The sequence below is a fragment of the Nelumbo lutea genome, chromosome 5 (assembly GCF_056320005.1).
Source record: "Nelumbo lutea isolate HS-2025 chromosome 5, American lotus-T2T, whole genome shotgun sequence".
NCBI lineage: Eukaryota > Viridiplantae > Streptophyta > Magnoliopsida > Proteales > Nelumbonaceae > Nelumbo > Nelumbo lutea.
The window spans coordinates 30,777,006-30,790,390 of NC_142688.1; the positions used below are offsets into that span (position 1 = coordinate 30,777,006).

At 37.5% G+C, this 13,385-nt stretch overlaps 1 protein-coding gene across 1 annotated transcript; it reads left to right on the forward strand.

Annotated features, from left to right (window-relative positions):
- Positions 1-3,327: 3,327 nt before the first annotated feature.
- Positions 3,328-10,383, forward strand: LOC148851416 (uncharacterized). The gene is made up of 7 exons (XM_088943055.1): positions 3,328-3,842; positions 4,047-4,152; positions 4,548-4,680; positions 4,803-4,906; positions 8,439-8,610; positions 8,718-8,858; positions 8,940-10,383. The coding sequence occupies exons 2-7, from the start codon at positions 4,103-4,105 to the stop codon at positions 9,969-9,971; spliced, it is 1,632 nt and encodes a 543-aa protein (XP_088799181.1). The 5' UTR covers positions 3,328-3,842; positions 4,047-4,102; the 3' UTR covers positions 9,972-10,383.
- Positions 10,384-13,385: the final 3,002 nt, after the last annotated feature.

Sequence of the window (13,385 nt, forward strand, 5' to 3'; positions counted from 1 at the left end):
AAGAACGCATACTTTGATGGTTCACACTTGGAAAATGTGGAAAAATCATAGAACTTAAATATGCATATAAATTTTTTATGAAACCAATACTTTTTGCTAATATCTATAAATATTTAAATTTTAATAATCAATTGTTTTTATTTAATGTTTTGTCATAAATAAAAAATGCTTAAATGTCAAAATTTCAAATTTATAATGTTATGACAAGTAACTTAAACGTTTGCCTTACAGCCTATTTGAATAATCTTACTCGTAGTTCTTATACCATGAAAATTATGGGCCTATTTGAATAATTAATCTTGTTTTCTATACCATAAAAATTATGGAGTATAGCATAATTGATTGGGGAATAACAACAATTGGGAGAATTTAATTAATGGCATATAAGAAACAAAATTGCCCCATACATAGAAACTTAATGCCCACTCCACCTACATGTCCATAACACCAAAACCAATACTTTGGTGGCGATGGGCAACATGACTAATTTTGTTTTTGAAAACAAAAACAACTGATACATCAACAAAAACAATAGGGCAATAGGGCCTTGAGGGTCCTGAGGACCATTATTGTTGTTCCATAAGAAGATGCCTAGGATTTCCACGCCAAAAGCATAGTTCTTGAGGGTGTTTTAGGGGGATGTAAACCAACCATGTTCTCCAATACCCTATTAAATCTTTGTGTAGGTGTTTGGCATCAATGTCTTCTTTTTGGAAAAAACAATGTTACGTCAGTGCCATGCAAGGTTCAAAATATCGTTATGTATTGGCCCGTATCGGGTCAGGCCATGGTTCAGAAGGTAGTCGGGACTTAAACCAAACCTTCTGACCCGGTTTTGAAAAAAATAAATAAAATACAAAAAAAACACCGATACGGGCCGATATGCCCGACGTATTGGCCTGTATCGATATTTAAAACCTTGGCGCCATGTTTGAAATCTATTTTTCAGAAAATACCTAATTTTTTGTTAACTATTTTTTCAAAAAGCATTTTCTTATGGGCCTTGAAAATCAGGAAATGTGTGGTCTAAGAAAATGTCATTTTTACTGATTTCCTGTTTTTTTATTGTTGCTAGCAACAATATAATAACATAGCATTGAAAAATGTCTGTGTTAGCAACACTAGTGGTACCAAATAGAAAACTAAAAAAAAAAAAATATTTCCTGAGAAAACAACATGCCTATGCAGCACCAATTTTTGAGAAAACGCTTCTCAAGAAACAATATTGATTCTAAACACCACCTTTGTTTATTCATTTAAATTTGCCTAAGGAATTATGCTTTTGGCATGGAAATGAGAAAATCCTCGGCATCTTATGGAACAACAATAACGGTCCCCCAGCACCCTCAAAGCCCTCATACCTAGCTAGGAATGGTCTCAAAATAATCAATGTTCCTGTGAAACATTTTCTTCGAATTTAATAGCATCGGCATCTAGCCCTTCTATCACCATAGATAGGCAATGCCCAAACTTATAGATTTCACATGTGAGCAGTTGAATTTGCTTGGATAATTATTAGTCCCCCTTTGCTCCTTAGCTTTTCTTAATCAAATTGTGTTGGCTCGTATTATCTTGGGCTGTTTTTAGTATGAAGGAAAAAATAGGAAAAAGGTAGGGAAACCTATATAAGGTTTGTAAAGTTTCCTTTCCTTTTCCCTACTTTTTCCTTCAAATCAACATAGCAGGGTTTTGCTCTCCAATCTGCTAAGCCAAAGATATATTTCTTTCTTTTTCTTTTTCTTTTTCTTTTTCTTTTTTTTTTATATTTCAGGTCAAGATATGCATGCACTTGACCATTCAAATCGAAGTCTATAACCACTGCATGGGGATCAAAGTGGATGTAAAATCCCTATCCCTCAAGAAAAGCAAGGTATAAATCCAACAATATAAGAAACAACTATTACACCTATGCTTTTTAGGTTGTGTTTAGGAAGAGTGCAAATGTTGGTTTAATGCATATATATGTGCGTGTATATATATAGACTTGTTCATGGGTCGGGCCGGGCTGGGCTGGGCTCAGGTCGAGCTTTTACTCTTCATAAACAGGATTTTGTTAGGCTCGAGCCTGAGCCTGGCCTGACCAATGGGCCTACAACATGGGCCCGAGCCCGAAGCCCAACCTAACAGAAGAAAGGACTCACCACCAGTGACTGTGTTTGTCAGTGCTGAGTTTGCGTCTGAGAGAGAGAGAGAGAGGACTCACCACCGCCACCGGTGCCTATGTTCGCCACCTCGCCAGTGCCTGAGTTCATGTCTGAGATTCTGAGAGGGAAGAATTGAGAAGAGGAACGAGAGAGAGAGAGAGGACTCACCGCCGCCGCTGGTGCCTGAGTTCGTGTCTGAAATTTAAGAGAGAAGAAGTGAGAACTAAGAAGAGGAACGAGAGAGAGAGAGAGAGAGAGAGAGAGGACTCACGCCGGGCTACTGGAGTTTACTGGTTGCACCAGTGAGTGTTCGTCGGTTCTGTGTTTGCCTAAGAGTGTGAGGTTGTGAGTCATTGTGAAAACTACGAAAAGGTTTGGCTAACTCGCTTAGACAATAAAGAGATGAATGAGAAGAGGGGTAAGGATATTAGGGTTTTTCATTTAATCTATAGGTCAAGCTAGGCCGGGCTTTTTTAACAAATCCCGAGCCCGACCCGCAACATAGTCAGCTCGGGCTTTTAGGCTCGAGGTTAAGCCTGCGGGCTCAAGTGTGTGTTCAAGCCCGTCCGGGGACAAGGCTACCCGATATACACTCTTGAAATGAGAGCAAAAGTTTGTATTCATTTAACACCTATGCTTTTTAGGTTGCATTTATGAAGAGTGCAAATGTTGGTTTAATGCATATATGTGTGTATGTGTACCTCTCACAACTAAAAATCATTATAAAACTACACCAACTTTGCATTTTTTTTTAAACAAACATTTGGTTTTGGTACTCGTTTTTGCTGACATGGACACTCAAATAACAACAAATCCAGCAAACTAGGGCAGAGAATATCTTCAAATATTCGGGAGACCTGTCTCAAATATCTAACTCAACATCCCAATCAACCAAATAATTGTATAATTCAAATTAGTTTCTCTCTTTCTAATAGTGAAATAAAATGAACAAAAAGGTGTAGAAACTTTTTCATTATCTTTGATCTAGTACTATATTAATTCAATTCGCCAAGGGAGACTAGCTTTAATTTACTACTGAAAATATACACATGCAATCACCATGCAACAACTTTCAACAACGATATAGTGTACGCAACTCTAGAAGCTGAAATTCCTGCTTTCAAAAGAAGCCCCACATATAACCGTGTATTATTTAATAGAGTTAAAGTCAGCTTGAATAGATAGGCGCAGGTATCTTTCTATGTTATATTCAAAGAGTTGAGCTCTGCTCACGTCTGCCCATATAATATCGCAGTCACACATGGAAAATATATCATCGCGGGATGAGTTTAGATCTGCGCTCCCCAAAATCCCACAGCACATCGCTTCCGTGTATTGAGAAGATCTCCCGATGATATGTCAGAGACGTGCTGTGAGACGCTGTGGGGCGCAGATGTGAACTCCACGCGGTAGTGTGTTGTGACTTGTGAGTAGACGTGCGCAGGAGATCCGGAGGGAGAGACTCGAGCGGTAGACGATGACAGAGCAGTAACGACTAACGAACTGAGCACATCCACATCTTTTCCGGAGCCGCGTAATAACTAGATGCAATACAACATATTTGTGCGAGTGTGAACTACACCAAGCGGCGCAACGTATATTTGTCTGGTTACAGAAGGAAAAATCAAGGACGTGAAGATACTTGGAGCGTAAGAAAAGATTCTCGAGATAGGACGCTTTCCGAAGCTGAGGGAGCAGGTAGAGTGAGCTTCCTCTCTGTCTTCTTCCCTTTTTCCAATTCTCACTTGGTTCAATCTTAATTGTTAATTAATAGAAGTCTCCATTGATGAAAAGGTTTAGGAGACAGATCCTTTATAAATAGTTATTTAGAAATTGAACATCATATTCGCCGGCTGGTATCTCTCCCGCTTCTTATTGTTTATTTTTTCTGGTTTTTGCAAGGACGATTGTTGGATTCCGAAAGTTGAGTTTGAGTTTCTGGATCTTCGGTTGAAGTCATGTCCATGCTCGATGCTTTCTTCAATAAAGGTTTTAAAGGAGCGAAATGGTGCGTGTTTGTCCCAATTTGAGCCTTGAATTTATCAACTTGTTCTGTTTCTACTGTTTCTATTGATAAACCTAGCTACTTGAATCACTCTATATCCATTGTTATGTAATCCACAATGTTGGTTTCCAGATTTTGTTTGATAGGCTCTTTCTTTTCTTTGTTGTCGACATTGATCTGCATTGGATCATGGAGTCAGAGATATAGACTATAATGGCTTAAAATACTCTTCTTAATTAATAATTACTAGATAACATTATCTTCATTGACGTTGGTGAAATAAGATGATACTTGTTTCAGTTTCACTTTTACTTAATTTAGCTAAGTAGGTATTTGGTAATGACTTTCAGAGTGTTTATTTGAACCTTTGCAAATTTGATTTTTATTCATCGTTCCAGTAAAACCCTTCTGAAGCTGACAATTCCGCGCATAAAGTTGTTGCGAAACAGAAGAGAAGCTCAAATAAAGCAAATTTGGAAGGAAATTGGCAAACTACTGGAGACTGGACAAGAAGCAACAGCTCGCATACGTGTATGATGGCTTTCTCTCCTAAATTCAAGTTTGATAATCTTTCACTTGTCCACATATGGATACGTAATGGATGTTTTCTAGTTTCTTAATGTCATCATTTTGGGCTTATGCATTATTTTCAGGTGGAGCACATTATTCTTGATGAGAAAATGATAGCTGCACAGGAGATTATTGAACTATACTGTGAACTTATTGCTGTTCGTCTTCCAATTATTGAGACACAGAGGTGTTTTCATAACTTCAGTATTTAGTTGCCAATATGACTTACCCTCCTGTGTACTGAAAGATCTAATGATGAAAGCATTTCATTTTTATGATTATATAATCAGTTCTGCACCTAATTTTGTTAGCTTGGTGAGTCATATGCATATTCAAAACAATTGCTATTTGTTGTTTATGATGATCAGAACCTACAGTTTAAATGCACCCTACCATTCGCTGCAGATTAACATGATTGAATGACTTCTAATCATCTGATGTATTTATTTTAAGGAGCTTTCTTAATAGTTGTAATAGAATAATTCTCTCCATCCAAATGAATACAGTAAACCTACAAAATGGGAAAAAAACACCAATTCTGTGTTAAGGCAATTCATTGACCCAAGTTATATCCATGTGGACCCTTCAATTGTCATGCCTGATCCTCTTAATACGAGCATGTCATAGCCCCCAACACTATCTCTACGGGGCCTTCTAGCCTCATACCCAAGTTTTTGCTTGTTTGAATTGGGAAATAACTTGTACTGACTTACGGAATTCATGAGTTCTAAGGGGATAAGTGTTATCATCTTCATCTCATAGCACAGGAGGCAAACCATATATTCAAAAATAACCAGTCCATGAACAGCATATAAATGTCTATTCCAGGAAAAGCTATGGTTTTCTTGGATCTTCTGATAGAAGTGGATTGTTTTAAAAACCAGACCAGACTAGACAACTGATTGGACCAGACCAGAATCTAGGACAACTTTGGTTAGCCTCACCAATTGAATTGATATAAAAATTATACAGAACTGCCCAAGCTGTCTGACTTCTAGAAGTATATGTATACACACACATACAATAGGAAATTTGTTTTCCTTGTGATATTTGGCTTTAACTCAGAATACAAATAACAAACCTGAATAATTGATGCATATATGGGGATCACAAAAATTTAAAGCAACAGAACCAACCCCCTTTTGGAATGTGACTTGTCACTTTTTAGAAACTGTTTGCTCACCATGACCATTTTATGTACAAGAAAACTTTGTAAAATAACTTTTTTCTATAAATCATTCATTTTTGTCCGTTTTCTATGCTACTAAATGGATCCATAGAGGAAAAAATTCTCTAAAACCATTAACTTTTTTGTGTGTGAGGGAGAGAGAGAGAGAGAGAGAGAGGAGAGAGGAAAGAGGAGAGAGGGAGGGAGGGAGGGAGAGGGAGATTAAAGCTAAGGGGGTTGGTGATTTAAAAGGCATGCCTTAGGCACACCTAGTCCCGGCCTGATGCACCTTGCACCTCATCCTAGTCATGAGCTTTTTCAAGCATGGGCCAGGGGCTCCACCTAGTCAGCTAATCTAGGCCTGATGCCTCAGCTGATGCTCCTTGCACCTCATCTGGGCCAGGGGCTCCACCCATGGACCCCAACCAAGCTCCTTGAGGTAAGCCCAAACAAGTCCATGCAAGGGTCCTAAACGTGGGAACCACCATTTTCTACTAGTACTTCTCATCCTCCTAAATACAAGACATTCTTCATCAAATAATATTTTATTCCTAATCCTCAAATCACACATCTCTTTATATAAAAAAGCTATTACGGTATTACCCAACGTCAGCTATCTAGGATCTTCATGGGTTGGACTGTATTGTTAGAAGGGTTTAGAACCCATCATATGGATGGCCGAACCATGCTAAATAGCTGGGCGAAATTTCAAAAAATTTTCTAACCCTTGTGGGAACCGATTTCCCGGTGAATTTGAAAACTGAATTTTCCAGATCAATCTTGCACTGAACTGGACCAGATTTGAAACCAAATCAAAAAGGGAAATCATACCTGATACAAATACCACAAGCACAGATCCAAAGGTGGAAGTTCACGCCCAAATTATTCCTAAAACCAACCTCCACTGAAGATGGCACAATGTGTAGGTGAAGCCGGTTCAGCAACACTATTTTTAGCAAAACTGTGATCCAACTTGCTTGAATCGAATGAGGTAAGTGAGCCTGATTTTCTTAAAAACTAGAAGAAAAACTTATCAAAAATCAGTTCTTGAAAGCCCAGGTCGTGATAGGGTTTCCCGGGAGACAAAGGAGAATAGAAGAGAACAAGAGAGAGAAAGGTGTTTTAGTTTAGTTCACCCTCTTCTTCATTTATCTCCTTATGGAGCACTCTCCTAATCAAATTAGGAGATTATCCAAATCTGATTTGGATTTGGACTCTATTAAGAGATAAGTCTTATCCTCTTAAGCGAATAGGTGCTCCATACCCATTACCAAACCTAGATTTGACCCAGAGTACATGACAACTTCATGTGACAACTAACTTAATCTTATTAATTATGGACCTAAGGCTCATCTACTTCAAAGGCTCACGACCCAAGGTGTTGCATGGCCACTTTAGGCCTGATACTATATGGCATGGAACCCCACAATGATCTCACATAAGCCCACATGGGTTTGGCCCAACCTCTGAAAGAGGCTAGGCCAAATGCACTACTCAGGGCAGTGAACCCCTGACGCAATCAGCATTGGTCCAGTTTGGGCCCAACATTTACACCTAAATGATCCTTGGATTCAGCCACTCTATGAAGACCCAAAGATAATGGACTCATGTAAGACAAAGTCCATCAAGTAATCAGACCTGTAATGGTCTCTTACACTTAACCTCTCGGCCCATAATGGTCAAAAACATTGCCTGACAGGGAAGGAACTCTCCCCTAGCTGCAAGGTGCAGTGTCACACTCTTTGCTTGAATGGATCCCAGGATTAAAACCTTTTGCAGACCTTTTCATAAAATAGTAATATATATAACATATAAATATATTTTACAAAACCATATTTCAAACACAAGTGAAATCCACCACCGGCAGTTTAGGTTTCCATAAGATATAGTGTAAACCCTGACAATTCACTTTGTCCGACAAAGGGACCGATCCTATCTCTATGATCACCCACTCAGGTGAATTCTTAGACTGCCCCAACATACCCAGGTATTTTACCCTTAATGGATCTCACTGGTTGGCATATCAAAGACAGCTCAGTCCAACAACTAGTGTAGTACCATAATCAAGTTTGGGGTTATGTGTAACTTTCCAATTTTGCCCATCTATCTTCAAGGTCCAAGGCATAACTAGAAATTGGTCCAGGTTCAGTGCTTCTAATAAACACACACTGGTTGTGCTTGGGGTCTAACCCTAGTAGCTGAGACAAGCTGCTCCAACTCCTTGGCAGCACACCAGTGTTAGCCTTGTCAGGATAAACTCCCCAAGTCTATCCAATGGCTAAGAACGTTTTAAACTAACACGAGTCTCTTAATTGTCCAGTTTAAGGTGTGTGGAGGAATGATAAGGTGCATTAGGAATATGGGTTATACTACAATATTATATATAAGCTTACATAATCCAGAGAACCTAATTGAACCAGGTTGAATTGGGTTAGACCAAATCATCATTGGGTTCATCTTGGTTGTGTTTGTTACAAGGATATACATATATATATATATATATGTATTCTAGAGTCGGATAGTCGTGATCTGATACTGCCAAAATGTTCAGGGAATGTCCTCTTGACTTGAAGGGAGCAATTTCCAGTGTGTGTTTTGCAGCACCTAGATGTGCTGACTTGCCAGAACTACAACAGGTTCAGATGTTATTTGCTAACAAATATGGAAAGGAGTTTGTGTCAGCTGCAACTGAGCTCATGCCAGACTGTGGTGTTGATCGCAAGGTCACATCAATTTCCATCCATCTTATAATGTAACTTGTAGGGGGAATTTCTTTTTTTTCTGTATATTGTTGCTTTTTTCTAATGGGCAGTATAGTATATTCTTGCAGTTAATTGAACTACTATCTGTTCATGCTCCTCTTGCTGAAGCAAAATTGAAGTTGCTGAAAGAAATAGCAGAAGAGCATGAGTTGGATTGGGATCCAGCTGCCTCTGAAACTGAATTCTTCAAACCACACGAAGATCTTCTGGTAATTAAAATATTTCACTTATCCCTTTCTATATTAAGATTTTGCTTTTCTCTATTTAGCAAATTGCATGTCTTTTAACAGAATGGCCCAACCCAGCTTCTGAGTGGATCTAAATTGCCTATGCCTAAGGAGAAACATGACAATCCACTGTATTCAGCACCTGCTCAAGCACCTGGCCAACAATCTGAGTCTGATACAAGCTTTGCTACATTGGATCTTCCTGAAGTCCCTAAATTACCATTGGAACCAAGTATTGACACTGTAGCACCAAACATGGATCTTCCTGCTCATGAATTTAGAAATAATTCTGAGGGTGATCTTGACATAAAAGAATATTCAGTGGGTGATCATGGACCAATAACATGCAGTTCTAATGAAAATCATGACCCACATGTGGAACCTGAGGAAGTTGTGGTAGAACCATCAGTTGCTCCCCCAGTCAATGTCTCTGCTGGTACAGGTGAAGACAAACAATTCTTATCATTCATTGCTCCCCCTTCATTGTCTTCTGCTTCATTTTTGTCAAGAAAAAGCAAGCCAGCTCCATCCATTTTGGGGACAAAAAGTGAAGCCAATGTTGACCTGCAGGATGTCTTGGCTGCTGCTGAGGCTGCTGCAGAATTTGCAGAACATGCAGCAGTGGCAGCTCGCTCAGCAGCAAGCCTTGCACAGACCAGGATCACTGAATTCATCAAGAAAATTAATGAACAAGCCTATGAGGGCAATGATTTCACAAGTGAAGATGAAATCAACATAACGAGTCATTATCAATCGGATAGAATGGAGATATCAAAGCTGGATCATCAGCAGTCTTTTGGTGATACTGATGGCATTTCATATTCCTTGGACCTACTTAGAGAAAATGGATCCAATCAAAGTTTAGAAATTCAAAATTCCCCAACTTATGATGCACCTAGAGAGGAATTGGAGCTACCTACTTCTGGTGACCGAGTTATTGAACACAAATCTATCCAGCACCAACCTCAGCCATTGCCATCAATGGATGATGACCCATATTTCTCATACCCAAACTTGTTTACTCCTCATGAGCCAGACCTTGGATCTAATAATCTTTCTATGACAAGCAATTCAATAATAACTCCTGAATTTTGAGTACAAAAGGCAAAAGAAATGAATTTGGATAGGCTGATCATTGAAGGTGACTCACAGCTGGTTGAAGGGTGAGGAAAATGCAGTTTGGGCTCATATAGAAATGCTAAAAAAGATTAAATGGCTAACAAGAGAAATGTTGATAAGAATTCAATGGGTTCCTAGAGCAGCAAATGGTGTGGCTGATACTTTGGCTAAGCAAGGGGTAAATAGGGTTCAGCCTTTTTGGTGCTTAGTTGTAATTTTTGTAAGTTAGTGTAATGAGGAGAGATAGGAATCTGTACTCTCCAAGAATGGTTTCATTTTACATATATTTGTTCATTTTTAATAAAATATATTACTTACAAAAAACTAATTAACTTTGAGTACACTTATTTATGAATTAAGCCCAATAAATTTTGTTACAGGTTTTCCATGTGTATCGTTATCTTTTTTTGGTAAGTAATGGAGTGTGTAGATATCAAAGTTGAAGTTCCAATACTGGGAAAAAGGGTGAAGTTTGTTAATAGTGTGTATGCTGAATTAGATCTGGCTTTATTGATGAAAATGTGAAAAGTGGCTATAACTTCAGGCGGTGAAGCCTGAAAGGGCATGCCTTTGTTTTATAGAGTGATAAATTGTATTTGGTTGTATTTCATTTTTCTTTCAGCAAGGGTGTTGGAGGTTGCAAGAGTATATTTGTAATCAAGGTTCAAAATATTGATACGTATTGGACCGTACCTCCCGATACGCCACTACAGTGGGTGTTCCGGGGTCTGACCTGGTTCAGTGGGTAGATGGTCCTTAAACCAACCCTTCTGAACCAGTTCGAAAAAAAAAACTAAAAAAAAATATAAGCAAAGCTCGATATAGGCCGATACACCCCAACCAGTGTATCGGCATGTATCAATATTTTAAACCTTGTTTGTAATGTTGATGAACTTTTGAGACTTTGTATGTATTTATGATAGGAAGAGGAGCACATGTATAATCTTGATATAATTGGGTCCATTGCTTATTTAAGTGATTGGTAGATTAGGGTTGAGTGAGAATGGACATTTTGTTGCAGCTTGCGAAATTTTAAAGAAGTCAACAATGTATATCTTACTCTCATCGTGGATGTTTTTCCCTCTTCCTATGGATGTAGTATACCAAGCTGAATCATGTTAAATCTTGATACTTTCTTCTTTCTATTTTCTTCTAGGTTTATTATTTTCTTTTTTGCTAGTTAACATGGTATCAGAGCAAATTTGGTGTGGGAATTAGTTAGGTGAATTAAGGTGGACCGATGGTTATGTTTTAACCATAAGTTACTATTCATGGCCTTTTATTGTTCATGTCTTGTCATGCAAGCTTGAACTTGGAAAGAATCTTTTAAGAATCCACTTTTACCATTTAATTACGAATATTTTTGAGTATTTTTTGTCATTATCTCTGGAATTTTTATAGGCCCCTAAAGGGGTGATATTGTTTCTCATTAGTTCTATGGAAAATCAGGAAAAAGTAGTACTAGTATAAGATTTGGCTTTTTTTCAATTCTCTCACACTTTCTAGTCTTAGACTTGAGTTTTTAGAGTTCAAATCATATTTTAGATGAGAAAGAAGACCAAAGGGTCATTTGTGCAAAGAAATCTAATCTGGTTAGTAAACTATTGTGTCTTTCTAGTCCTTATTTTTAACACTATTAAAGCCTTTTTGGGATTTCTTCTTTTCTTTTCTTTCTCGAAGGACTCCCTCTCCGACAAGATTTATATTTGTCAGAGAGGGAGTTGTTTGATTAATTGTCTTAAAGGTTGGTTGTGAGCCATTTGGTTAAATTTGGTGTTTTCTTTAAGAGTTCTAAAATTTTGCAAAGAATTATTATGGAAGTAGTACAACCTCTTTAGTCTATTTATGTTATCAACATTAGCATGTGATATTGGATTCCAAGGCAACTATTCAATGTTCAAGAAAATGTCTCAAAGGTGTAGAATTTATACAATGGTTCTTCATTGTTATGATCGGTATTTGGAATATTCTAATGAATTTTGGATTTATTCATTAGTGAATATCTAGTTTGTTTAACTCATGTTTGTTCTACATGAAAGGCATTCGAAGAAATGCTTTAGCAATGATTCTTTATTATATTCCATTCTAAATCAATGTTGAGGAATCTAGTTGAGTTTTCTAACTGGTTTTCCATTGGACATTGATTTGGTTTATGGAGATCATAGTTGGCTTTCCACAAGTCAACTCTAATTTGGTAATTTTTTTGCATTTCTCATTATTTAGTCGGTTGATATGGTTGGTTCTTTAGTCCGGTGATTGTGATTATACTTTTGATAGCTAACTCCAATTCTTTGGCATAACATATGTTGGTTTTCCATTGGCTAACTTTGATTCTTTACCCATGTTCGTGGATTTCGTAGTTAGCTCCATTGGCCAATTTTGATTAGGTAAATTTGTTGGCACTTCTAATTATCCATTTGTTTGACATGGTTTTTCAGTTTGGTGGTTGTGATTGGCTTTTTCAATGGTTAACTTCAATTCTTTAGTATGACATACGTTGCTTTTTCATTGTCTAGGTTCAGTTTGGTGATTACTAAATCATGGCTTGGTTTTACTCTTAACTTTTTTACACTAGCTCATATTATATTGTTACCACATATAGCATTTTAAAGCCAATTTTGGTTTCTAAGAAGCTACTTCAACATCCCAACTTTCATATTTGCTACTTCAACAATATATCAACTTTCATGGAGATTGTTTCAATATCCTTGCAAAGTTAAGTTGGTTTCTCAATCTTGAGTTTGAGAGGTGGAGTGATATATTGTACTTAGTTGTATTTGAGTTTTCTTTTAGGGAGGGTGTTAAAGATAATAAGGGTTTAAATCTGATGGAAGAGGGCCTATATATAATTTTGATATAATTGGGCATTTTGCTTTTTTAAGCTATTGGTTGCATGGTTTAGGTTTGAATAACAAATTTTGTTGTGGGATCATAGAGAGATCAGCCATGTATATCTTATTCTCATAATGGATATTTTTTTTCTCTTCCTGGATGTAGGCTATTAAGCTGAACCATGTTAAATCTAAGTGCTTTCTACCAATGGACATGTTTAACTAATTTCAGTCTAACCGTTTTTTGGGTGCATTTACCTATACTATATCATCGAACTCCCTTATTTGAATTTCTCAAATATTCTGTTAGAGCTGCCTTGATGGTCAAAAGCTGTTGGAGACCACAGGTAAGTTTCACTTGTGAAAATACCATTTGACCTCTGAAGAACTTCGTGAATGAAATAAAGTGCATTATAAAATCCGTCTAAAACTGAACTACGGATCCTTAACGATTGAAAAACAAGGACTCTCTCCACCAGTAAAGAATTGCAGTATACTGTTCCATCACGTGAAGGGAACAAACGTCCAAGGTGTTTAATTGGAATTTATGCAGCATTTA